The 27,128-nt window shown below is 28.0% G+C and overlaps 1 protein-coding gene across 3 annotated transcripts in view; it reads right to left on the bottom strand.

Moving 5' to 3' along the window:
• The window catches only part of LOC145256397 (uncharacterized), a 241,113-nt gene extending 214,682 nt beyond the window's left edge, over positions 1 to 26,431 (bottom strand). Inside the window, exon 1 of one of the 3 annotated variants that reach the window (XM_080115256.1) lies at positions 25,287 to 26,431. In XM_080115256.1, the coding sequence (XP_079971382.1) occupies positions 25,287 to 26,278 (992 nt within the window). In that variant the 5' untranslated portion in view covers positions 26,279 to 26,431. The remainder of the gene's footprint in view (positions 1 to 25,286) is intronic. The other 2 variants (XM_080115257.1, XM_080115255.1) reach the window with 2 other exon arrangements.
• Between the last annotated feature and the right edge of the window lie 697 nt (positions 26,432 to 27,128).

Below are 27,128 nucleotides of genomic sequence, written 5' to 3'. Positions count from 1 at the left end.
TTCATAGATTTGACAAGTATTTCTATATAGTATATGTTACTATGTGCAGTATATTCACATAAATTCTATTATCATTGCATCATTCGTATCATTAGCAATTTAGTCTTATTTTACTAGAATTTGATATAAAATTACATTTCTATATTTGAAAACAAATGCAAATATTGTACTTATAGATAACTGTAAAAATTATATTTGTAGACAACTTAATAATTATATTTGTAGACAACTTAAAATCTATATTTAAAAACAACTGTAAGTATCATATTTGAAAACAACTGTAGAAATTATATTTGATAAATACGGTAAAATTATATTAAAACACAACTTCAAAAACTATATATAAAAACTGTGAAAATTATATTTAAAAAACAACTGTAAATATCATATTTGAAAACAACTGTAAAATTATATTTTAAACCAACTGTAAAAATTATATTTTAAAACAATTGTAAAAATTACATTTGAAAACGACTGCAAAAATTATACTTGAAGACAACGTTAAAACCATACTCGACGAACACTTTAATATTATATTTAAAAACCACGGTAAAATTATATTTGAACACAATTGTAAAAATTATATTTGGAAATAACTGTAAAAAATATTTGAAGATAACTGCACAAATTATACAGGAAGACAACTGCAAAAATAACATTTGAAAGAGATTGTAAAAATTATATTTCAAAACAATCGCAAAAATTATATTTAAAAACAACTACAAAAATATTTGAAACAGCTGCAAAATTATATCGGAAAACAATTAAAGATTTATATTTGAAAACAACTGAAAAATTATATTTGAAGAGAACTGTAAAAATTATATTTGAAGAGAACTGTAAAAAATATACTTGAAGACAACTGTCAAAATTATATTTGAAACAACTGTAAAAATTGTACTCGAAAGCAATTGTAAAATTATATTTGAAGAGAACTGTAAAAAATATACTTGAAGACAACTGTCAAAATTATATTTGAAACAACTGTAAAAATTGTACTCGAAAGCAATTGTAAAATTATATTTGAAGAAACGCGTAAAAATTATATTTGTAGACAAGTGTAAGAAGTATATTTGAAGACAACTGTACAAATTATATTTGAAAATAATTGTAAAATTATATTTGGAAAGGACTGTAAAAATTTTATGCGACGGCAACTTTGAAAATAATATTTGAAAACAACTGTAAAAATTATATTTGAAGACAAATGTAAAAATAATATTTGAAAACACCTTCAAAATTATATTTGATAAATACTGTAAAATTATATTTTAAAATAACTTCAAAAATTATAGTTGAAAAAACTGTAAAAATTATAGTTGAAGACAAGTGTAAAAATTATATTTTAAAACAACTGTAAAAGTTATATTTGAAGACAACTGCACAGATTATACATTAAATCATTTTCATTACATTCATATTAGCAATGAATTTTATAAAAAAAATTAACATCAGCATTCATTATTATATTTTCAAACAACTACCCAACGTTTGTATGATAACATACTAAATTAGAATATAATAATGATTTTACTAAGAATTGACTATACACAGATCATTAATAGCATTTTTATATCATAAATGTAATTTTATATAAATTACTTCGATCTTCTAAAATAATTTAAACAATGAAAAATTCGTAAACGAACTCGTAGGCCTAATAAAATTACATTCTTGATAATTTTCACATAAATATACGTTTTTAAGTCGAATTTAAAAATATCAAATAATCTTATTTCGTAAATTCTATGCGATGTTTTTCTGTTCGCATATTTCCAACTATGTTAGTGTCAGGTTAAAATTATATCACAATAATATTATTAATGTTATCGTTAATATTACGTTCTTCAACTTATATTTTAATGTAAGTAATATTACAACAGCAAAATATTTTATAATAAAATAATTTATTCAACGTACAAAAATACATGTAATTTTTTAAATCAACAGAAATAGCGCATCATTAGTAGAATGGTTATTTGATATGGAACCTACACGATCAGGGAAATACTATATGTTTAACTACTTGTGAATATTCTAAGGCGTGATGATGATCATTTTTGTTATTTGCTGTTAAAATGAATAATAATTAATGCAATCCGCCTGCGTAAAGAAATGTGACCCTCTTCCCCGACCCTAGCAACTTTGACACGCCTCGATGGAACCACAGATAACAATTGGATCTGTTTTAAGAGAACCCCTTCACTTGTCAGTCATTTTTACTTGAAAATGTAATCAGAATAAGTTATTTAAATACGATAATTATATTTGCTTTTTGTAATTATTGTACCAGGGAAATGAGTTTCAAGTAATTTCAATTTTTCTGAACAATAGTATTGTAAAGATATAATGTCCTTTAAATGATTTCAATATAATAATGCATAATAAATTATATATACATATATATATATATATATATATATATATATATATATATGTGTGTATACATTACCAACATATTTTCATATAATATAAATATGCATTAGTAATATTAATTTATCTACACCAATAAAGTATATTTATTAACATGTAATTTTCTGATATTTAAGTTTTAAAAAGTTGTTATGACAAAAGAAAAATTAAAATTTTAAAATGAACGCAATGTATTAACTACTTTAGATATTTATTATGATTATCAATAAATAGGCATTAATCATTGTAAATTCTTTTGATATGAAGATTCATGTAAAATGCTTATGATATAAAAATACGCTGACAAAAATACTTCTATAAAAATGCATCACGAAAGTGTTTTATATGGACAATATATTAATACATAAATTATCTGCAATCTAATTTTCAATAAAATGGGTAAAAAATGACGTTAATACATTTATTGTAAAAATTAGTTTAATGGAAAATCCGTTTTTATTTTAAAGATGTTGATATATTAATACATCATTAAATATCTAATATAGGATGAAAATTTAGTCCAGTTATCCAAGTAAGATTTAAATAGCATTCTATCTGGCAGAATAATATATTATTCTTCCTAGTGAATTATAGAAATATTTAGTCTGTAGTTATCTTATTATTTTTAGATAATAAAGAAATGTCAATTGTCTCTATCGGTTCAATATTCTATTTGGTTCCCTGTTTATTTTTGTATCAAACAAATTTAACGCCGGTATTGTTGGCAAGTAAAAATTGGTTTAGCAATCAAAAAAGTTGCTAAAATATCAATTTTCATATTATTTACTTTAACGAAATATTAATATTATAATATAAACGTTTTCATATACTTGTTGAAAACAAAATATTAATTGCTTATTTTATAAGCGCAGTTGTTGTTCATATCCGAAACCTTATTCTTTCTACGTGCGATACAGTCAGTGGTTTTGCCCACGTTTTACCTTTACGCATATTCGCAAATCACTTCGAAAGCAAATTGTAAGCGTTGGCAATAAGGTTTTCCTAAACATTTATTATTTCAAGCAACTTTTAGCCGAACAGGATGCGTATTGAAGATGTTCACGTTTTAACTATTCGTAAACACAAGAGTCCTCTATCAACGATTTTAATATTTCATTTTGAAAAAGGTTAATCACAAATTTTCTTCATATGCATACGACATCTTCTATCATGACTCGGCGTTATTTGTGTTCTTTTTTATGTATGGTATTAAATAGTTCGTCTGTTGGACAACTAAATACACTCTCAATTTTTTAACTTACCCGACGGTGATTATATCCTATTTCTTTAATTTATTGAATTTCTACTTTATAATTTTTACTTTGGTTTTCGATGAAATAAATTTACAAAATAATTCATCCGTTGTTTTGTATCAAAACCAATGATTAAATCCGAATCACGTGCGAGAACAGACTTCAATGGGGCCATAAATAGAAAGTAACATTTAATGCTATTAAGACTAAGCTACTTTCCTTTAACAAGAATATTCTTAACCACCGATTGTCATGACAAAAAATACTCTACCTGAAAGCTCATCGTTCGAACTCAATTTCATATGAGTTGGAGCAAATACATTGATGATATTGCCAAGGCTGCTGCAAATAAGTTGAGCTTGCTCTACAGTGATAGAAAATTACTCCCACCTGATACTATCCTATCTTTACAAAACCACAGTTTGTGGAGTATTGTTGCCACATTTGGGCTAATACATCTACTATTAGTCTCTCCTTTTAAGACAGGTACAAAATAGAATCTCAAATCTAATATGTTACGCACTATCAGGCAAGCTCTAAACTCTGTCCCATCGCTGCATTGTTGCATCCTTATGCCTGTTTTACAAGCACTTTGATGAAATTTGCTCTGATGAATTCATAGCACTTGTATCCCCCTCCCCCGGCGTACATAATCCCAGCTTACTAGGCAATCAGCGAAATCTAACCACTTCCTTGTTGAGGTTCGTAGATACTGGAAAGTTTTCTATTCTAAGAGTTTTTTTTTTCTCTTGAACGGCTAAAATTTGGAATTCCTTTCCATGTTTCCAGTTTCTCTAGCTGTACTGATACACAGCAGTTTAAATGTAATGTCGAACATATATCTCGCTGCTCAACTCCCTACAGTCGCCTGTTAAATATGATGCCAAATATAATTCCTTTACGTCGAGGCGTCAATATGCCTTGTTTAGGTTTATCCCGCCTTCCACACTCCCATTCTATTCTTGGTCCCGCACTCTAAGAAACCTTTTCACACATACACAGGTTAAAAAAGTCTGAAACGCCACTAAAAAGGCCATAAAACTGATAGAATGGTCATAAAAATAGTGCTACACCCAAAGAGATTCCACAAAACATTGAATCGAGATCCATAACGTTTTGACAATGAATGCAGATATAAAAATAAGTTTTTCTTCGTCGAATAAAAAACAATCACAAATTCCGAAGTAGGAAAATGTAAACTTCGCTCGAGATCCGTTCTTCTACGCACATTTTGCACACCCAACCAAGTTGTACAAGAACGGTTTCCCAAAGTAATACCTCCTTTTTTTATTCTGTCGGAACAGATCAGAGGGGATTGTAAATTGCATTGTTATGATGACTGAACTTATGCATTCTTGACCAGAAAGTTTCATCTCACTGTTTCTGATATTGGCGGTGCGCGACTCTAAGAAAGCAATTCCTGTCATGGAGGTTCGTCAGATGCAAAAGTGCGTCTTTGAATTTCTCCATGCAGAAAAAAATTAAATCGATCAGCGTTATTAGTTGTATGAAAATACATTACTGACAAGTAAGCTACACAGAAATGTTCATGCGTCATTTCCACGGAAATACATCAGAGTAAATGATTTAACTTGATAGTTTCCTTCCGGAATGAAACACGTATTATTTATATTTTCATTATATATATGCATGCTTGTGTATGTATATATATATATATATATATATATATATATATATATATATATATATAAATATATATATATATATATGCATGTATGTGTATGCATATATATATGCATATATGTGTATGCATATATATGTGTATATATATGCATGTATATATACACATGTATGTGTGTATATATATGCATATATGTATATATATGTATGTCTATATATATGTATGTATGTGTATATATATATATGTATATATATGTATATATGTGCATATATGTATGTATATATATGAGAATGTATATATATATGTATGTGTATATATATGTGAGTATATATATGCACATATATGCACGTATATGTATATGTATGCATGTATCTATATATATATATGCATGTGTATATATGCATGTATCTATATATATGCATGTATATATGTGTATATTATGCATGTATGCATATATATGCATGTGTATATATGTATGTGTGTATATATGCATCTATATATATATGCATGTATTTATATATGCATGTATATATGCACGTATATATATGCATGTATGTATATATATGCATGTATATATATGCATGTATATATATGCATGTATATATATATGCATGTATATATATGCATGTATATATATGCATGTATGTATATATGCATGTATGTATATATACATGTACATATATATGCATGTATATATATAAGCATGTATGTATATATATATGTGTATGTATGTATATATATTCATGTATGTGTAAATATGTATATACATATATGCATGTATATATATATGCATGTGTGTATATATACGCATGTATATATGTATGTATGTATACATGCATGTATGTGTACGTATATGCATGTATGCATATATACATGCATGCATGTATATTTATAAGCATTTCTGTATAGAATTGATATATAGTTTTCTTGAAGCATTATGTGGGATAGGTATGTAGTAGAGATTTAGAAGGTTATCACAATGCGAGGAATGATATATAGTCAGTGTTAATGAGAGAAGATGAAAACAAGTGGCGATTTACAAATCAGTAAATACAAACATATACGTCTATATATATTTATTAAATCGTATTAAGTACAAATGTCTTATTTGTTATGTATGTTATGTATATTTCGGGAATAATTCCCCTTTTCAAATGATGGATGTGACAGATCGATTCAAAGCATGTCGGATGACGGAGCAAAAAAATAAATTAAATGCCTGTGTGGAGCCTCGCAGCAAATGTAAGGAAATGTTACAAATCAGTAAATACAAACATATACGTCTATATATATTTATTAAATCGTATTAAGTACAAATGTCTTATTTGTTATGTATGTTATGTATATTTCGGGAATAATTCCCCTTTTCAAATGATGGATGTGACAGATCGATTCAAAGCATGTCGGATGACGGAGCAAAAAAATAAATTAAATGCCTGTGTGGAGCCTCGCAGCAAATGTAAGGAGGGGATTTATATGTATAGCGTGTAATTAACATATTTTTTGTTCCTTTATATATTTTAGTTTATAACTTGTTACTTTTGCATGACCTTTATTTTATTTTGTATATTCTATATCTATTTCGTTGTTTTTTTTTTCTGCTGCTATGTATTATTTTTTATTTGTTTAATTTATTTATGTCAGTTGCTTGTTCAGTGGAATGACCTGGTCCATATAGGTCAAGCGAGTCGCTCGCTAGCTTGCAGGGGTTAACTATTCAAGGGGAGGAGGAGGAGGAGGAGGATGTGAAAGGGGAGGGGGTGTGCGGGATGGGGGGGCTCTTGACCGATATGTTGGGGTGTTTAGATTAGGGGATGTGGTTGTCAGGGATAGAAAGAGAGGTGGGAAGAGAGGAGACACGGGATTGACTTTTCTTTGGAAATTTGTTATTTTCTTTATTTTATTAAAACTTTAAGTGATTATAGATGGAACATTTTTTTATTCTTTATTTTTATTTTATTTATTTACTTATTTATTTTTTGTCCATGTTTAACGGTTAGGACTAGTAGGTTATCCATATTCGTACATATTGAGTATTCGACGCCTAAGGGCTATCGTAATTTAATTTATTTAATTGTCCACTTAATTTAAATAAGTTTACTTATCCTTCTGCCACGAGTGGCCTTTTAAGTGCCAGCTTGGTATGTTTGATCATTGATCCTAGGTTTGTCGACTTATTAGTTTTCGTTTTTTGTCTTGTTTATATATATATATATATATATATATATATATATATAACAACTACACAAGGCCATGAAAAGAATATATATATATATATATATATATATATATATATTCTTTTCATGGGCTTGTGTAGTTGTTATTACGTGTGAGTTTATGCCGATAACGGCAGTACACCTCTATAATCTGTTTGATGGTGGCCGCAGTTATGATATTTAGTCTTTTGTTTTAGTTGATTTATTTAATTTTATTGTTATATACATATAGGTATATACACACATACACATGCACAGGCACACACACATATACATACACACACACATATATATATACACGCACACACACATACACGTGTACACAAATATACACTCACATGCACGAGCATGTGCATACATACGGCTACACACTTACTTACATATACGCACACGCGTACTTTATACACATAAACTTAAACTTATACACAAACATGTACACATACATACATACATACACATACACTCACACGTGCTTCTACATATGCACATACACATATACGCATTTATACACGTACACACATGCATACCCACCCATGCGCGTATACATGCATGTGTGTATATATATGCATGTATGTATATATATGCATGTATGTATCTATGTATATATATGCATGCATGTGTATATATATGTGCATGTATATATATATTTGCATGCATGCATATATATATATATATATATATATATATATATATATGCATGTATCTATAGACATACGATATTTTTACTCTACCAGCGTTATTAATTGTCCGCCTATTTATCAATTAAAAATTAAATGAAAACTATTTTAATGTGTAAGAAAGAAAAAAATTAGTAAATATAAAAAAATCGAATTGCAAATTAAATAATTGTGTTATTATTAATTAATAATTTATTATTAAGACATTATTTGTTTTATAAGTAATTAATTATAATTTATTATTGAGGCATTATTATTTTTATAAGTGATTTATGATGATTTATTATTAAGGTAATTTTTTGTACTTTTGGCGGATTATGTTTTGTTTGAAGGGCGTTCATGTTCCTTGTCGTCAATGGACAACACGATATTATTTATGAAGCACATAATTATAAACAATTCAAAGACTTTTCGTACATTTTTTTTAATTGTAAATCGAAAACTGAAAATTGCATTTACTAATTGAGGACCATTAAACTTACATCTAACGCGTATTTCCGATGACAAATGTAGAAGCGGATGCAGGTCATTTAAAGTTACAATAGAAATAAGAATCACCTGAATCATTTTGTAAGCAAATATAAACAATACTTTCCACATAGTTTCATAAAAGTATTGTTTATATTTGCTTTCGAATAACATTTGAACGAACATGCGGTGTTTTGTTTTGTTTTCATTATTAAAAATTATTAATTATTAAACATTATTAATTATTAAAAATTATTAATTATTAAACATTATTAATTATAAAAAATTATTAATTATTAAAATATATTAATTATTAAAAATTATTAATTATTAAAATTATTAATTATTAAACATTATTAATTATTAAAAAATTATTAATTATTAAAAATTATTAAATATTAAAAATTATTAATTATTAAAAAAGAAATGACGAAATCAGTAACTGTGTTTATTTTTGATGAATAAAAACTTTTTATTTTTATTATTGTTTTATAAAACTTTTATTATTGTTTTATAAAAATGTTGGTTTATAGCAATATAGTTTAATCAGGGTAAAAATAAGAAACAAAAACGAAAAAAAAAAATTGAGCAAAAAAATTTGAATAATCATTGATATTTTTAGTGGTGCAAACATTACATCAATTCAGTTTGCCACGAGCATTTTTTTATGTTACACGTAGTGAAAATTGACAAAATCACCTGTTTAGAAATTGCATAAATTAGTTATCGACTTGATCTTGTAATTATTTATTCTAATATATATTGAAACAATACATTTCAAACAAATATTAAAATTATGAATATATAAAAAGTACACATATCAACGCAATAACTATTTCACCTTTTAATCATTTAAAATATATAAGATTTACCAATTCTATCAGTTTTATTTCTGTGGAAAACAGTCATCTTAAAGATATTGTTATTGTATACAGAACCATTAAATCTTCCGCCTTACGTCGAGTAGTGGCAGCTAAGATATATATATGTATATATATATATATATATATATATATATATATATATATATATATATATATATATATATATGCTTATTGTTATCTTTCAAAAGTGATATATATATATATGGCAGGTTGACTCGACGTTGCCTGCGATTGAATGATGATGAACGAATGTTTCACACTCCCATATTTTTTTTTATCGAAATCGGTAAAATCATTTTAAAATCAAATCGATTGCCTGCTCTAGTTGGAGACGCATCGCGGTGGACAGGGAGGAAGTTTTACGTGCCTCTCGCAATGGCTTAGTTCACAATACATTGCAATGTAAAGAATCTACTATTGATTTTATAAAATCATTTTTATATATAAAGGTTTGAATTAAAGTTTAAAATGCAAAAGTCAAGTATCATGCTTCATATGTGCGCTAAACAGAAACATTCATTTCGAACGAACCCCTGTCATATCAAAGAATCTACTGTTGATAGCGGGTATTTCATCTTTCAGTTATGTAATAAATTGCTAAATTAAGTGGCTTCGTGTGAAATTTCATAAAAATTGACCTAGCTGTTTTCAAATTTATGGGGAACAAACTCACACACAGACACACAGAGTTGATTTTGTATACAATACTTTCATATTTTTTTATGAAATTATATTTTACATACTTATAATGTTTAAAAGTGCCTTTAAACATTACTGCAGCTTCACAGTTAAATCCGATGGTCAGAAGTGGATTTCTATTCCAGACGTCTGCATACATCTGAATTTGGGCTCTTTTAGAGCTCGCACTACAATTCAATATCTATAGAGGATGTATATATTATTCAAGATGTATATATGATTCTTATAGTCTTTAAGCTGTGTTCCAAAATTTCATAATGGTCGATTAATCTCTTAAGGAGTGAATCCTAGGTATAGAAATACATAAACACTAGCACGCCGCCCAATGAAGCCCAGTCGTAGAATACGCTTAAATGTGATGTGTTAATTTATGCAGATATTGTATTTATTATTATAGAAACGATTATCTGTAAATGATTCTATTCTATCAAATATGTGTGATAAGCTAGAATAGAAACTAAAACATTATTCACAGCATATGATCGGAAGATGGATACCAAAACTTAAAATATCAAAGCAGTTAAACATATACATGTGTATTTGCGAATGCGTAGACGTTATAATGTATACTCGTATTTATATATAGATGTATGTTATTTATTTGTTTTTGTTCGAGATACTTTTTGAATGAATTCAATTATTTATACGTAAGTGCATTTTTACCTAAATGCGAGTTGGGAATAATTTTCCCTTTTACCATTTTGGTACCGCAACTGGGGAGCTGCATATGTATTGTTATTTCAATAAATTTGTTGTTGTTGTTGTTGTTGTTGTTGTTGTTGTTGTTGTGTGTGTGTGTGTGTGTGTGTGTGTGTGTGTGTGTGTGTGTGTGTGTGTGTTGATATTCCTTATTTATATTAAAAAGAAAATACAACTTTGTAGTGTATGGTCCTGGAATTGAATTCATCTTCAAAAAATCTAGCTAATTTGCATATTCTCTTAAACATTCATTTTAATTAACTCCCTATTCATTTTTTTCTCATGGGATGATCTTCTTTAGTTAACTATTACGTATAATTAAATTCATGCAGATATTCTACATGATTTATAGTTGCGTAATATTTGCGTAAAAAGTTTATAGTAAACACAAATCTCTTCCCATAAATATTTATGTATACATATATTTTTGGAATAAAAAATTGTCTACCACACACCTCTGTCAGTTTTTGGTCTACAGACATGAAACTCTATATATAAGATATCTCAACCCATGCGAAACTTTATGTTTGGGTTTTAGTCCGGGAAATTCGGTACAAAAGTGTGAAATATAAAAAGAAAAAAGACAATTTTCCAGGTGAAGGTCGAACGCCGGCATTACGAATATGCATGCATAATGTAGTAGCTATTTGTTCATGTTTTAATTCTTAGACTTGCAGCAAACATGTTTTTATAGTTCAGTCACTAACGACAGAGTTAAAAATAAATCGTAAGGTAAACGCTTTTCAATTCTCAGTGGTGGTGCACGAGTCATCATTTTTAAAACTTTAAATAATTGCTATATTTTGGGTCCAATATAGTATAATTATAAACATAAAATTAGCATTAACCAATTATCTTATTTAAGCGTATTTTACGACCAAAGAAGGCCGGATGCCCTGCTAGTCTATTATATTTGCATGTATATTATGTATTTATGTGCATTTATATTTCTCATATATATATATATATATATATATATATATATATATATACATATATATATATATATATATATACATGTATTTTTATGTATATATATATTTTTATATGTATTTATTACATATATATATATTATATGTATGTATATATATACTTATATATATAACTAGCAAAAGTACCCGTCTTTGACTGGGTTCAAAAACAGCCTACAGAAAATGTACTCTGATTTATGAAAGTATGATAGGTTATGAAAAGGAAGGATTGTAAAGAGATAGCTTCGAATTTGGGGGTATCAAAACCAAAGCAAAATATGATGAAAGTAAAAATAAAATAGATAAACACCATAATTTATTATACCATACCTGTTCAAACTGTAACACATATTCTGTGGATCTATATTAAAAACCCTTGTTAAACTTTGTGGCATATTTCCATTCTATGGAGGTCAGGCGCGAACGAACACCCCATAATTTTATTATACCATATTTCTTACATCTGAAACATAATTATCAAAGTATACTTACGCATTCCTGTGTCTAGATACATCTTCTATCATTATATGTCATCAGTTTTTTAAAATAGTCAACCATATAGGAGCCTATTCGTGACCAGACACACACACAGACGTTCAGCTTTATATATATATATATATATATATATATATATATATATATATATATATATATATATATTATGTATGTATATATATATGTATATATATATTATGTATAATATATGTATATATATATTATATATATTATATGTATATATATATATTATTTGCATATATATATATTATATTTATTGTGTACGTATATATATACATGTATATATATGTATATATTATTATATATGTATATATATTTATTTTATATGTATATATATATATTTATTATGTGTACATATTTGTATTTATTAGTATATTATATATATATATATATATATATATATATATATATATATATATATATATATATATATATTGAATATGCATATATATATTTATTGTAAGTGTTACCCGCTGTTGCGTAGATATACTTTCTATAAATACGAAAGTTTGATAAACATATAATTTTAGTTTTTGTCTGTTTTTTTTTCTTTCGTTTTAGACCTGTCATACATTTTTTGGCTTACAAATATCATTTTTTTTTGTTTTACACATGTCATAATTTTTTTGTTTCACACATATCATAATTTTTTGTTTTACACATATAATATTTTTGTTTTACACATGTCATAATTTTTTTTTGCTTTACACATTTCATAATATTTTTTTGTTTTACACATATCATAATTCTTTTGTTTTACACATGTCATAAATTTGTTGTTTTACACATATCATAATTCTTTTGTTTTACACATGTCATAAATTTGTTGTTTTACACATATCATAATTCTTTTGTTTTACACATGTCATAATTTTTTTGTTTTACACATATCATATCATTTTTTGTTTTATACATATCATATATTTACTTCAACGGTCAGTAAAGCATAGTTGTATCACAGTGTACTTATGATTTACGCAAACGTTTGTTTGTAGCTTACTTGCCATCAGCAAATTTTCGTACTAACACACACATACATACAAACACATATACACACACACATATATATACATATACGATTACTTAATTTAATCACATAAATTAATATACGAAAGTATAGATTTATGCGTAAACTTTAAGTATTTATTTCAACACGTAGGTAGAGCTAGGTAGTAAGTTATAAAATATATATGGCAATTAAGCTACACAGAATCTATATATATATATATACACGAGTGTGTGTGTGTGTGTGTGTGTGTGTGTGTGTGTGTGTGTGTGTGTGTGTGTGTGTGTGTTCGGTAGTGGAAATATGTTGAGTAGAAATGAAACCTTCGAGACTAAACTAACTGACAGGATAGCCCAGGGTGGTTCTACATTTGGTAGGCTTGAAAAACGAGTCTGGTCAGATAGAGGAATCAGTGTGAAGACAAAAATCCGTGTATGTCAGACATGTTTTCTAACTTGTCTAACTTGTCTACTGAAACATAGATTACATACCGAATGCCTCTGAAACTTTGGAAAGGTTTCAACAAAAATATATCTGTAAAATACTGGTTGGAAGTCCTTTGCTTCTTATACTTCCGTCCTTGAACCCTCCAACCTTTGTAGCATTGAAATAAGGATTATCAAACATCAAATGCGTCCGACTGGACACTTAATGAGGATGAGAGATTGAAGGATATCAAAACAACTGCTGTATGGTGAATTTTCCATATGAAAGTGACCGCAGCATAAACTTACTAAAATGTGCACTGAAGGATAATCTTAAGTCGCTGAAAAGTTCAGATTGGGATTGAAGTTATTGGGGGAAAGTAATAATAGAAGGTTGGAGAAAGTGTTAGGAAAATTGCGTTAAATATGAAATATTGAAACATGCTATAAGGAAGAAGAATGAATCTTCACTGTGGCGGATTTATTATTTTTTAATTTTGTTTGGTGAGCCATGTGAAATCACGTGCGCTGCCACCACGCAAGTATTGTTGCAATAATTGTGAATTGGTTTATAAATCAAGAAGCGGTTTCGTAAGACATTTAAAACTGCATAATGATTTCGTACCAAAAACATCACGAAAGATTAGCAAGTTTCTCTGCAAAATCTGTAAACATTTATGCAAGAGTATAGCTGGATCGAAGAGCCACCAAGGAGCACATGGACGCTCGACATCCATCTGATAAAGTGGCAAGCTCCTATCAAGCGTAAGCAATCATCATGTATATGTCCATATGTAATACATGTATATGCGCATATACATGTATATGTGTACATATATATGTGTGTGTATACATGTGTGCATACATATGTATATAATACTATTTGTATAGATATGTGTGTGTGCATATATATATATATATATATATATAATTAAAATTATGAAAATAATATTACCACATAACTGAGAGACGAAAACGGAACAAACAAAATTCTATGTTCATCAACGTTCCGACTTTATTTAAAGACTTACTCGGTATAATTAAATTGAAGAAAAATATTAATTATCTTGGGGTTGTCTTGAAATAGAGATGAAACATTGATAAACGTATAATTTGGTTTGTTTTATTTTCATTTTTTCTCTCGGCCTTTGTATATATATATATATATATATATATATATATATATATATATATATATATATATATATATATATATATATATATATATATGTATATATATATACATATGTTTAAAGAAAAAATAGAAAAAACCGAATGAAATTATTAAAAAATCAACGTTTCGTCCTTGTTTCAGAGGACATCTTCAGGATAATTGAAATAAAAATGTGATAAAAGAAAAAGTCATAGATCGTGCGAAAAAAGACGGTTTTTTTAAAATCCAACCCATGTCGGGAAAGGACGAATATGTGTGCGTATGGGAAGGTTGTTTGATGTCTATATATACACTTTTAAAAATGCATGAGAATAAATATGTACATTTATTTATTTTTTTTTCTTCTGCGAAACTACTCATTTTCCTGAAACATTCAAGGAAAAACGGCTAGCCAGGATCCACTCTGATACCTTGCTCTTTGATTATTATTTTCCCTATGCTAGGGGTTAAATAATAGAAGCCTTTTCTTTGCGTAATAGTATTAGTATTCAATATTAGTGCTGATTCTAAAAGTCTTCTTTTAGCTCTATCTATCACGTATTTAATAATTTTCGCTTGATCTAAATTAAATACGTGATAGATAGAGCTAAAAGAAGACTTTTAAAATCAGCACTAATATTGAATACTAATACTATTACGCAAAGAAAAGGCTTCTATTATTTAACCCCTAGCATAGGGAAAATAATAATCAAAGAGCAAGGTATCAGAGTGGATCCTGGCTAGCCGTTTTTCCTTGAATGTTTCAGGAAAATGAGTAGTTTCGCAGAAGAAAAAAAAAATAAAATAAATAAATGTACATATGTATTCTCATGCATTTTTAAAAGTGTATATATAGACATCAAACAACCTTCCCATACGCACACATATTCGTCCTTTCCCGACATGGGTTGGATTTTAAAAAACCGTCTTTTTTCGCACGATCTATGACTTTTTCTTTTATCACATTTTTATTTCAATTATCCTGAAGATGTCCTCTGAAACAAGGACGAAACGTTGATTTTTTAATAATTTCATTCGGTTTTTTCTATTTTTTCTTTAAACATAACATCAACCACCGCTGGTTATATTTTTTCATTCCTTATACATATATACATATGTATATGTATATGAATATATATATATGCATATATATATATATGTATATGCATATATATATGCATACTTATATATGTATATATGTATATGTATATGTAATTATGTATACATATATGTATATATGTGTATGTATATATGTATATATATGCATATATATATGTATTTATATACATATATATGTATATATATGTATGCATATATATGTGTGTATATATATATGAATATATATGTATATATATGTATATATGTATATAAATGGATGGATGTATATATGTATGTATATGTATGTATGTATATATATGTATGCATACATATATGTGTATATATATGTATGTATATATATACATATATATGTATATATATATATATATATGTATATATATATATAATCTGAGGTAATTGTTTTCCAGAAGATAAGGAACCAATCAAAATCCACACCCTTATTGTGTCTTATTTACATACAATCCAATCTTATTTTTCATAACATTTGACAGAACCTCCTGATATTAACTCCTTGAAACGAGGAAGGCCTGATATTTTCATTACAAACTTTGCTTTTGTATAAGCTGTATCGCTTGAAGAGATATCTAGTTACTGGTAACTAGCTGACCGAAACATGCTCATAACTGTGTAGCAACATATTACTCATTATGTAAAAACAACTAAAGAGTACACACACACACACACACACACACACACATATATATATATATATATATATATATAACGAATTTAACGATATAAACGATATAAAACGATATTAAACGAATTGTAAATGTGCAACATAACCTCCCTAAAACAAGAGGAACGGTATAATGATATGTGTTTAGTTTATTTTTGAGGCGGACAATCATGCTACAATACCATACAAATACATGCATAAAAGTTGGTTTTAATTGAAATATTTAAAACTCTCATCCGTTCTTTATCAAAACTGTATTCAATGATAAAAATTTACATCTTTTATGAAAATATGCATTGTTTTACCTTTGTACAACGCGCATAACGCTCATACCGGTGTCGCTTGAAATCGTATGTTATAATAGCAAAAAAAAAAAAAAAAAAAAAATATTTTGTTATTATCTATTTCTCCTATTTTTCTTATCAAATACTTATTTTGTATTCTTAATTTATAAATGTATCTTAAGCTAAACTGATAAAACCAACATATGCAAATGTTAAAATAGAACCCACATTTTATTTGAACTCATTGCACGTGAGATTCGATTAGATTTCATTCTAGTTTAAGTATGTGTGGAGCTAGATATGCTGGTATAAATTAAAAAAAAGAAACTTATATATTAAACCAAGGCGATATCATTATTTGGAAATATTTAATATTGACCTTAATCTTAAGAAATCGACTCATATACGAATCGAATCTCAACTGTATATATTTGCTTTTATAGTGTGTCCTTATATATATATATATATATATATATATATATGTGTGTGTATGTATATATTTATATATATATATATTTATATATATATTTATATATATATGCATATATTTATATATATATATTATATATATTTATATATATATATAAATATATATATTTATATATATGAATATATATATATTCATATAAATATATATATATATATATATATATATATATATATATATATATAATGTCAATTCTATCAACAGTTATATCCTAATCTTTCAGTGTGGAATTTAAATAATATCAGTTATAATTTGATTACTATTCGAATTCGGAACAATTCATTCGGAAATATAAAAATTTCATGTTCACCAAAAGCGGCACCAGATAATTAGCAATCCTTTAAAAACGCTCTCGTTTTAAATAAGTGTTTAAAGTGATACCGTAGTAAAAAAGAATTTTATTCGTTTTATATATAATGTTGTAGCTCTTGTTCGTTAGTTTGTTAATATATATATTACATGATATATGTTATATGATGTATATCTGTCATATAAGTATGTTACATATAATATATATACAGTAGATCCGCAGGATATGGCATTAAAATTAGTAACAAACAAAGAACATCATAAATATGGAGGAGCAAATACCAGAAGCTTCGTATTCCACATCCTAACCTTAAAAAACGTATCATAGGGCTACTGTTTCTCTGGGTTCTACTATATCATATACTATGTATAATGCATATTATATAATATATAAAATATAGTATATATTATACCGTATATTGGTTATACAATTTATATATACATTGTATTTTACAGTGTATCATTTATATATATATATATATATATATATATATATATATATATTATAATATATATATTATAATATACATAAGATTTAATATATAATACATAACTATTACATATCATACATATGATATATATGCATTATACGTGATATATATATATATATCATAATGCTTGATATATTACATAAATATATATGCTAATCTACTATATGTTATATTATAATATATCATATATTACATATAATATAAAGTATATAATATATAATGTATATTATAGACTATATATATTTTAAATAAAATATATCATGTATTACATAAATAATATATCATACATAATAATATTATATGTATGTATATCTTATATATTACATTTAATATAATATATTAAATATTATAATAGACATCATACAATATGTATATATTATTATACTTATATTCTATTAATAATTATTATGTAATATCAATCATATATAATATGAGGTGACTTAAATAAGTTTCCAGACTAATTTTGCATAGACATTTGAAATCGTCGTAGACCCTTGAAAATTCAGTATGTTATTGCTATACATAGTTTGAGATGACTGATCATTTTTTATGATTTCAGATTCAAATGAACAGCTACAGCAGAAATTGGAATACAAGCTACTAAAGCCGGATTGTCATAGCTGGTGAATTTCAAAAATGCAATCTGGACGTGAGGACACTTTAGAAGAATGATATGCAATAAAATTCTGTTTTCAACTTGTGAACAATGTCACAGAGATGTATGGAATGCTTCAGACTGTTTTTGGACCATCTTGCATGAATCGTGCATAAGTTTTTGCTTGGCATAAAAGATTCAAGGAAGGCAGAGAGTCTGTAAGTGATAATGAGAAGTGTGAGAGGAGTAAAGAATTCCATGGATAAGGATTGTTGTGCGTCTATAGATATAATATGTGCACAGTTTGATGTCAGTGTGGGAACTGTACACACAATTATTCGGGAGGAACTGAAAATGTGGAAGATTTGCGCGAATGCACCAGTCCACAGTTCCATCCTTTTCACAGACTATTTGATTAAGATGGGCATCAAGGCAGTTCCTTACCCTTCATATAGCCCAGACCTTGCTCCATGTGACTTTTGGTTATTCTTGGAGCTCATGGAAAACTTTAGTCGTTATCAGACGAGAATATGAAAAAGGGTGTGACGAGGATCATCAACACGCTCACACAAGAGGACTTTTATGGGGCATTCCTGATGTTGTTGAAACGGTGCAACAATTGCATTGAAGCCAAAGGAGATTACTTCAAATGTGACTTGAGTTTCATGTGTATCATAGCAATAAACCTGCCGATACGAAGAAGTTTGGAAACTTATTGGAGGTACCTAGTATTGATATGATATACGAGGGGCATTCCAAAAGTATGGCTTATTTTATTTGTTTTGATCGAATGGTTCAGAGGTGATTGCAAATTACATTGTTATGATGACTGAACATGCATTCATGACCTGTAAGTTTTTCTCTGTTGTAGATATTGACGCTGTGACACTCTAATAAAAGCAATCTCTGTCATGGGCGTGAATCAGAAGCATAGATGTGCCATTTAACTCTTGCCAAATTGCATTGAAAATGACACGTAGAAAAAAACATTCTGGAGCACAAAAGATCTGCCTTTAGTTCTTCAACATTTTTAGTTAAAAAATAGGAAACATTACTTTTGGAACAAGCTTTGTATATTCGGGTTAAAATCAAAGTGTAGTATCTGTTCTTCAGATGCTACCCTTCAATTACTTGTTCTCTGTCAGTAGAGGAGAAATCGTTCACAACTGAGACAATTGTTATTTTTTATTCTTTTCTCTACGTTAAAAAACGACCCTCGTATCTAACTCTGTCCCGTGGGGGAGGCAAAGTAAATAGAAGCCCTTGCATATTATATTTTGTACATATGCGATATAAATTTATATGCGGGTTAAATGGTCACGTGTTCAGCAATTGTGTTAATGTAGGCGTATAAAATCAAAAACGATTAAATCTTTTTTTTGTTGTTGTTTTTCTTTATTAAAGATTTGATTTTTATTTATTTTCTTGTTCTGAGATCCAGTTTGTTTCTCGATTACGACTATTTTAATATCGAAATATTGATCGATCAGCATATACTCTTCATAATTTTATACACACACAACATATATAACGTGTGTACGTGTGTATTTTTTCAGTACTTACTTGAACAGTGTTCAATATGTAAGCAGAGCTTAGTAGTATGAAAATATGTTCATGGCAACATTCACAGCATGTCTGCATTTCTCTGGAAAATCTTCAGGCTATTAACAGACACACACACACATACGCGCGCGCACACACACACACGCACACACACACACACACGAACACACACACGCACATACACACACACGCACACACACGCGTGCGCGCACATACACACATGCGCGTGCGCACACACACACAGATACACCCACGCACGCACGCACACACACACACACACACACACACACACACACACACACACACACACACACAACACACACACATATATATATATATATATATATATATATATATATATATATATATATATATCCGAGGACGGATAAAGTCTCGATATTCAAATTTATGCATTTTGCCTTTATTATTACAGAGTCAATTTTCTATTGATTATTGTATTAATATATAGTAGTGATTTCAATGGGTGCCACGGCTAGAATCGAAATAAAAACATTTAGAGCTCAGGCCTAAATCGTTACCATTTGAGCTATGCTCAGATGAATAACACGTTTAAATTTAACGCACATTAAATATAAATGTATATTTTCGCATGCGTACAAGAGCACTTTAAATCGACTTACGTCTGCCAAGTAATTTTTTTGCAAATTGACCACTTAACTTATCAACTAAAGACAAAATCGAATTTGTTCCACGGGTTCAAATCTCTTATACATTAAGTTTCGAGTCCGTAGACCAAAAATTTGTTGAAGGTTTTGGTAGAGACCGTTTCTCAAACAGACAGACAAGTTCAATTATGTATAGATACATAGATATAGATTTACATATATATCTATATATATATATATATATATATATATATATATATATATATTATATATATGTATAAATATATATGTATAAAAATATATATATATAAATAGATATGTATAGATAGATATATACATTATATATATAATATATATATTTTTTATATATATATATATATTTTATATATATATAATTATATATATAATTATATATATATATAATTATATATATATATATATTTATATATGCATTATATATATTAGCAGTTCAGCCCGGCTTTGCTCGGGCCTATGTACTGTTCATAACTTTATGTGCATATATATATATACATATATATATATATATATATATATATATATATGTGTGTGTGTGTGTGTGTGTGTGTGTGTGTGTGTGTGTATATACATACATATATATATATATATATATATATATATATATATATATATATATATACTAACAAAAGTATCCGTCGTTGACTGGGTTCAAAAGCAGCCTACAGAAAATGGACTCTGATTTATGAAAGTATGATAGGTTATGAAAAAGAAGGGTTGCAAAGAGATAGCTTCGAATTTGGGAGTATCAAAACCAAAGCAAAATATGATGAAAGTAAAAATAAAATAGATAAATCCGATAATAGCTGTTCACACTGAAACACTTATCACAATATTTTGTGGATCTATATTAAAAAACCTTGTTAAACTTTGTGACATATTTCCATTCTATGGAGGTCAGGTGCGAACGAACACCCCCATAATTTTATTATACCATATTTCTTCAAACTGAAACATAATTATCAAAGTATACTTATGCAGATAGATATGAAAAGTCTTTATTAAAGTCTGTGGCTATTTCCATTCTATGGAGGCCAGGCGCGAATGCAGACCCCACAATTTTATTATACCATCCCTATTTAAGTTAAAACATACTTATCAAAGTATTCTTATGTACATCTATATCAAAAACACTTGTAAACGTTTTTTTTTTATTCTTAATTTTTTTATTTCCATACATTTTAAGCCAGGTGCGAACCACCGTTCTGCCAGATCAAACATACCCATTCCTGTGTCTCGATACATCTTCTATCATTATATGTAATCAGTTTTTAAAAATAGTCAACCATATAGGAGCCTATTCGTGAACACACACACACACACACATACACACATTCAGTTTTACATTATATATATATATATATATATATATATATATATATATATATATATATATATATTAAAAGTTTGATTCATGTCCAGGTATATCTACATCTAAAATTTTAAGGGTTTAGACCCATAATTGGCGGAGGAGTTTGGTAGAGTCTGCAAAGGTAAACTCTTTTTACTCTAGGGAGCCAAATCTTTGCCTAAAACTGATTTAAAAGCTTGCTACATGTCTGGATACACTTTAAAATGTTTAGACCAAAAATTGGCTGAGTAATTTGGTAGAGACCGCAGAGGCAAATATTTTGTAACAAAATACAGTACAGTATATTATCTAAATGCACATAACAAAATAATAAGGCGGGAAAAATACCTTAACCAGGGGCCGGAAAACATCGTATTCCATATCGTAACCTAAAAAAAAAATATCCCGAGGCCACAATATCCCGTAGTTCTTTTGTGTGTGTGTGTGTGTGTGTGTGTGTGTGTGTGTGTGTGTGTTATATATATATATATATATATATATATATATATATATATATATATAGAGAGAGAGAGAGAGAGAGAGAGATAGGTAAATGTAAATATAAAGTAATTCACCGTTAATTTATGTAAATATTTATAACGTCCATTTATTATAATAAAATTCGAACTGGGGGCAAATTAATTTAAGATAAATTTAAGTATGTTAAAATAAATGGTTTTGTTATGAAATGTTCAAGTGAAATCGGTCTTTACGTTTATTTCTAATACGATGGTGACAATTCGATCTTCATTTATATGAAGTTTGTGGTTATTGTTTCAACTTTGCCATGACGATTATGAATTGATAATACGATTTTTTTTTTCGAAGTTTTAGCCAAATACAAAAAATAAACTAGTGACATCTATTAATATGGATGTATAAAACTGACACAGGGATGGGGTCTTACGTGGTAATAAAGTACCATTAAATATATTTGGACTTTTAACTATATTTTGAGTATTATATATTCTATTCTATTATATTCTATTATATATATGTGTGTATGTATATATGTATATATGTATATATATACATAAATTTATATATATACACATATGTATATATATGTATATATGTATATATATGTATATATACGTATGTATATATATATACATATGTATATATACATATGTGTATATATATACATATGTATATATATACATATGTATATATACATATGTATATATATGTATATATATATACATCTGTATATATACATATATACATATGTATATATACGTATGTGTATATATATACGTATGTATATATACATATGTATATATATATACATGTGTATATATATACATATGTATATACACATATGTATGTATACATATATATATATACATATGTATATATACACATATGTATATATACATATGTATATATATATGTATATATACATATATGTATATATATACATATGAATATATATATACACATATGTATATATATTCATATGTATATATATACACATGTATATATATGTATGTATATATATACATATCTTTGTATAAATATACATATGTATATATATATATATGTACATATGTATAGATATATGTACGTATATATATGTATATATATGTATATATATGTATATATATATATATATATATATATATATATATATATATATATATATATATGAAATGTTTTTTATATGTTAAATAAAACAATATTGGAAAGTAACAACCTCTATTTCCAACTGAATCTTAGTTTTTTTCGCAATTAAATTTCACTTCATTTAATGCTTACATTTATTGTCATTTATATGTTAGCTGAATCCCATCAATTCTATTCCGATTTAAAGTGTTTCACATACATTATTATGGAAAAAGGTGCTTAATAAAGTCATTAAATATCTATTAATTATTAAATATCATTTAATTATTAATAACATTTAATTATAAAATAGCATTTATTAAATCTCGTTTAATTAGTAAATTTCGTTTAATTATTAAATATCATTTAATTATTAAATAGCATTTAAATATTACATATCATTTAATTATTAAATATGCTTTAATCACTAAATATCATTTAATTATTAAATAACATTTAATTATTAAATAACATTTAATTATTAAATATCATTTAATTATTAAATATCATTTCATAATTTAATCTGGTTTAATTATTAAATAACATTTAATTATTTAATGGCATTTAATTATTAAATCTCGTTTAATTATTAAATAGCATTTAATTATTAAATAACATTTAATTATGAAATAACATTTATTTATTAAATGGCATTTAATCATTTAATATCGTTAAAAATAATTTAATATCGTTTAAGCACTGCATTTCCAGTTTTTTTTATATTTTAAAACCTGATTTAGTGTTTATACGATATAGTTAAGCGAAGAAAAAAACAAAATCGAAATGATATAACATATATTTTAAAAGATGCGAAGAATAATTGCGGTAAACATACATAGCAAATTGAACACACTACTAAAGATTTAACAAGTCAATTAAAAAAATAGATTCTAATTTGCAAATCTGTTGCTTAATTGATAATTGCCTGGTGGTTAAAAATGATAAACAAAACTATTAGCGTGGGGTCAGGGTTCAAATCCGTTTGTCACTAATTTTCATATAATGGAAGTCGAAAGCACATTATCAAACTTTCAAATTATTCTAAACGAATTCTACATTATAAAACATTTTTAGAAAATGTTGCTTAAATAAAACACGCTTCAAATGTTGTAAAACTTACTTTCTGTTTTGGGGATGTGTATGGGGGGTTCGATCTCGTTGTCGCCTGTTCTTGAACCAGTTACTGACCTGGGTCAAAGTGAGACCTGTCTTTTTGGCCAGACTTCTTTTCTCGTCGGGTGTTGGGTAGCGATTCTGTTTGTAACACTCTTTCAACACCTGCCGCGATTTCTCCTTGAAACAGTAAACCGTCTCCTCTCCGTCCCAGATTGTCTTTGGTAGCGGGTACTTCCGTCTCAGTCTGTATTTATCCACGGCCCCTAGCGGCCTACCCCGGATTTTTTGGGCCTCCATGTAATGCGCTTTGTACCACATCTGTTGCAAGAAACTGTGGTTCGACGTGTCGAAGTTGTGGCTTTCTAGGATCGCATATAACTCACGGAAACTGCCCCTGTGAAATGCGACAGTAGCTCGGGCCTTCAGGACGGCCTCATTACCCCTGAGTAGCTCGTTCGGGGGTAGGGACCAGAGGAAACGAGCCAACCGTTCAATATCGCCCTTCTGTTGGAGGGCCTCACAAACACAAGCCACCTGTTCCGGTGAAAAGGTCAAACCTTTTCCCGGGGTGGCCGAAATGTTTAGTTGTTCCGTAGCGGAGTTCTTGACTTCCGATTTTATGTGTAAATTTGACGGCGAATTAGCGGCTACTAGAGACTGTGGTGGGGGAGGCGGCGGTTGCGGTGTTTGTTGTTGTGATGGGGGAGGAGGTGGTGGGGGATGTGATTGTTGCTGTTGCGGGTGATGATGATGTGGAATGTGTTGATGATGTGGAGGTGACTGGTGATGTGCTTGATGGGGTTGAGTTTGTTGTTGTGGATGGACCGCAGACGCCACGACCCCAGAATTAGTATTAGTATTATTAATAATATTATTGCTATTATTGTTGTTATTACTGCTATTACCACCTGTGTTGGCGCTATTGTTACCGTTGGTCATTAGTCCATCTACGGGCGATGCGGACGAGGAAGACCTCGTTGAAGAGGGAAGACTCATGGCGATGTACCCTCTCTAACGAACGTCAGGGCTCGTTGTGTTCTGTCGTTAAAAAAAACTATCTGGACGACTAGACAATCAGCCAGGGTTTTTTTTCTGCTCATTTGTTAGTCTCTCTCTCTCTCTCTCTCTCTCTCTCTCTCTCTCTCTCTCTCTCTCTCTCTCTCTCTCTCTCTCTCTCGTTTTATTTTTACTTTTCCTTTCGTTTGCTTTCGCTCTTTTTTTTTTTTTACCAGAAAGAGGGGGATCGGCTGCTGCTAGTGATGTAAGCCTCTGTCGCGACTGGTAACGCCTCTTTTTTTTTTTTTTTTTAAAAAAGAAAAAATAGCAAAAATGAACGTAATAATAATACAGACGACAACACCACCATCAGCTAAGTACGAATAAGCCATCAACGCTTACTCCTGCTGAATGGAAAGCGAGGTGTAACATTGAAAGGAAAAGAAGGGAAAGAATAGTTAAAGTAAATCTACTCGTGCTATCTCCAGGCGAACAAGAAGCCTTTGCTATATATGTACTAGTTGTACCTACCCGACATTGGCCGAGAGTATTTGTACTTTTTCTTTTGTTTCTCTATTCTTTTACATTATTATTATTTATTACTATTATTAATTTATATATTATTATTATTTATATATTATTATTATTTATTACTATTATTAATTTATTACTATTATTAATTTATATGATATATTCGTAATAGAAATCAATACTGCATTAATAGTTTTAAATAAAATTATATATATATATATATATATATATATATATATATATATAGGGTGACACCCCCAAGGGTGACCCTCCAAAAAACAAAAGCTAAATGGAGGCCATCTAGAACATATGCTGTAGA

This window comes from Euprymna scolopes, chromosome 32 (genome assembly GCF_053919585.1).
Source record: "Euprymna scolopes isolate OS-2025 chromosome 32, ASM5391958v1, whole genome shotgun sequence".
NCBI classification, from domain to species: Eukaryota; Metazoa; Mollusca; class Cephalopoda; order Sepiida; family Sepiolidae; genus Euprymna; species Euprymna scolopes.
The sequence above is the reverse complement of the archived record's forward strand: the minus strand, read 5'-3'. Positions and strand labels throughout refer to the sequence as shown.